Genomic DNA, 2,724 nt, shown 5'->3' with positions numbered 1-2,724 from the left:
TTCTGTCCTTGTCATGACCATGCAGAGATGTGGATGTAGGGCTAGGTCAGGCTTTTGTCTCCTATGCACTACTGTGTCTGTTAAATCCACTCTTTTTTTTTCCTAGAGCCCTGGCAGTGACTTTGTGGCTGTGGACTATTGTCCTGGTCCCTATAAAACTCATGGTATAGCTTTGTCTCCAAATGTACCTGTGACATGTCCAGATCCATTCTCATCTAACTGTGGCATTCCCTGTAACCATGTCTGTGCAAGTCTGTGCTTCTAGTTTAATGGCTGATCCTCCTTTTCTCCCCTCTCTTCTTTCCTTCTCCACATTCCCTGGTCCAGGCAGCACTGCTAAGTCAGCTGTTCTCATTGTCAGCCAAGGTGGGAGAAACCATCAAGATCACCTGCTCTGGGGGTGGCAGCTACTATGGCTGGTACCAGCAGAAGGTCCCTGGCAGTGCCCCTGTCACTGTGATCTACTACAATGACAGGAGACCCTCGGACATCCCTTCGCGATTCTCCGGATCCAAGTCCGGCTCCACGACCACATTAACCATCACTGGGGTCCAAGCCGAGGACGAGGCTGTCTATTTCTGTGGTAGCTATGAAAGCAGCAGTAATAATCTTACCACGGTGACATGGAGCAATGAGGAAGTGATACAAAGCCATCCTGCCATGGCAGGGGCTGCTGTCTCTGCTGTCCCTGTTTGATGATGGGACAGGTCCCTGGCATGACTCTGCCCTTGCTGCCCTGTGCTAATGTGGCTGGGCCTGGTGTTCCAGCACCATCCAGTAGAATCCTTCCCTTGTCATTTGTGGAGGAGAGCAGATGGGATAGAACTTAATAGACTACTTCAGATGGAAGAGCCCTTCAATGATCACATAGTTTAACTGCCTGGCCAAAATGCAGAACATTGTCCCAATGCCTCTACAACACTGTCAGGCTTGGGATATGATCCAATTCTCTAGGAAGCCTGTCAAGTGTTTGAACTCACTCTCAGTAAAGAAATGCTGGCATGACCTCCCGGCAACCTCCCTGCCCTGTGCTCCAGGTCCAAGGTCCCCCCGCTCTCCCCAGCTTGTGCCCAGGGCCCAGCCAGCTGCTTCCCTGCCCATCTCCCAGCCCAGCTGCACGAGAAACCCCCAAGGGGCTCAGACCTTCTGGAACTGCATCCCCAGCACCAAGGGATGGGGATATGCCCTAGGCCAGCGAGCTGGGCCAAAGCTTTGCCTTCAAAGCCTGGGAAGGGACATTTCCCATGGGCACTGGACCTCTGGGGTCATGCCTGAGGCTGCCAGGGCAGAGCAGGGCTGGTCAGGGGATGCTCTGTTGTACTGCAAGAGGAGCCCACAGGCTATTTCTGTGTTGTCTGTGTTTGCTNTCCCATCCTTCTGCCCAGGGAGGGCTGTGCTCCTGGGGCTTTGACTGACCCGTCTTCCCCTCTCTCTCCTCTCCATTTTCAGGTTCTCTTGTCCAGGCAGCGCTGACTCAGCCGCCCTCATTGTCTCACAGGGTGGGAGACACTGTCAAGATCCCCTGCTCTGGGAGCAGCTACAACTGGTATGACTGGTTCCAGCAGAAGGTCCCTGGCAGTGCCCCTGTCACTGTGATCTATGCTAATAGCAACAGACCCTCGAACATCCCTTCACGGTTCTCTGGATCCAAGTCGGGCTCCACGGGCACATTAACCATCACTGGGGTCCAAGCCGAGGACGAGGGTGACTATTACTGTGGTAGCAGGGACAGCAGCAGTGGTCCTTTTACATTCGGGGCCGGGACCCGTGTGACCATCAAAGGTGAGTAGTTGATTTCTTCTTGGTCTTTCCTTCCCTGGTGAGAAATTTTGACATTTTGTCGATTTTTGATGATTTGGGGTTTTTTCTAAGACTTGGGGCGGGGCTAGGGTCTGCCACCCATTTGGGGGCGGACGGGAAGCACAGTGTTTTGGGCTGGGTCTTGTCCCTACGGACTCTGAGGATTATGGCGCACGCCATGAAGGATTAGGGGGTATTTTCTGACATGAAAGATCTTAAAATTTGCCCAGGAAATATGTCTGAGGTCTCAGGAAGACGAAAACTTGGGTTTAGGTCTCGAAAAGAGGTGATTTTTATCTTTGTTAAAGAAATTTGTCAGCCTAAAATCTAAGTCCTCAACTCTTAGTCCTGAGGACTAAGTCTGTCACCACCGGTGAGAGAAAAGGGCTCCTCTGTGGGGTCCTGTGGCCAAGGGTGCAGGGGCTGTGAAAGGACAGCCATCAACAACTCGTCCCTGGGTTCTTAAATAAAAACTTTCAGGGATATCCCAAAGAGCCCATTGTCCAGGTAAGTCATGTCAAAAATGGGGATTAATGCGTTGAAAATGCTGCCAGGAATGTCATTTGTCTGCCTTGTCTGTAATTTTAAAAAGAATCTGATCAAAAATCCCAATTTGAACCAAATTACTGGGGTCTAAGATCAAAAGAACTGGTTTTTGATCATTTTTATGCAGAAATTTTTTAATGGTGAAGCCATCCTGGTTTTTGAATAGAGATAGAAATAGAGAGAGATAGAAATAAAATGAGAGAGAGATAGAGACACTGTGCATTGGAGGAGGCAGCAGAACCATCTCAGAAAGACCAAAGATCTTTTCTCCATCTTTTTTTGTGTGATTTTTACTTGTGCTTTTTCTGAGGCAAGTCTGAAATTGTCTGAAAGCAGAACTGCGCAGAAAACAGAGTTGTTTGTCTGTGAAATTTGTTG

The 2,724-nt window shown here is 49.8% G+C and overlaps 2 protein-coding genes across 2 annotated transcripts in view; both read left to right on the top strand.

Annotated features, from left to right (window-relative positions):
* The window catches only part of VPREB3 (pre-B lymphocyte 3), a 17,677-nt gene extending 16,824 nt beyond the window's left edge, over positions 1–853 (top strand). The window contains exon 3 of the transcript XR_001874632.1: positions 844–853. The gene's annotated coding sequence lies outside the window, so the exon portion shown is untranslated. The remainder of the gene's footprint in view (positions 1–843) is intronic.
* IGLL1 (immunoglobulin lambda like polypeptide 1) overlaps positions 1–2,724 on the top strand; it is an 11,097-nt gene that overhangs the window by 1,319 nt on the left and 7,054 nt on the right. The window contains exon 2 of the mRNA XM_017813942.1: positions 1,450–1,782. Coding sequence (XP_017669431.1) covers positions 1,450–1,782 — 333 coding nt within the window. The remainder of the gene's footprint in view (positions 1–1,449; positions 1,783–2,724) is intronic.

The sequence above is a fragment of the Lepidothrix coronata genome, unplaced genomic scaffold (genome assembly GCF_001604755.1).
Source record: "Lepidothrix coronata isolate B3197 unplaced genomic scaffold, Lepidothrix_coronata-1.0 Scaffold44, whole genome shotgun sequence".
Classification (NCBI taxonomy): Eukaryota; Metazoa; Chordata; class Aves; order Passeriformes; family Pipridae; genus Lepidothrix; species Lepidothrix coronata.
The sequence above is the reverse complement of the archived record's forward strand: the minus strand, read 5'-3'. Positions and strand labels throughout refer to the sequence as shown.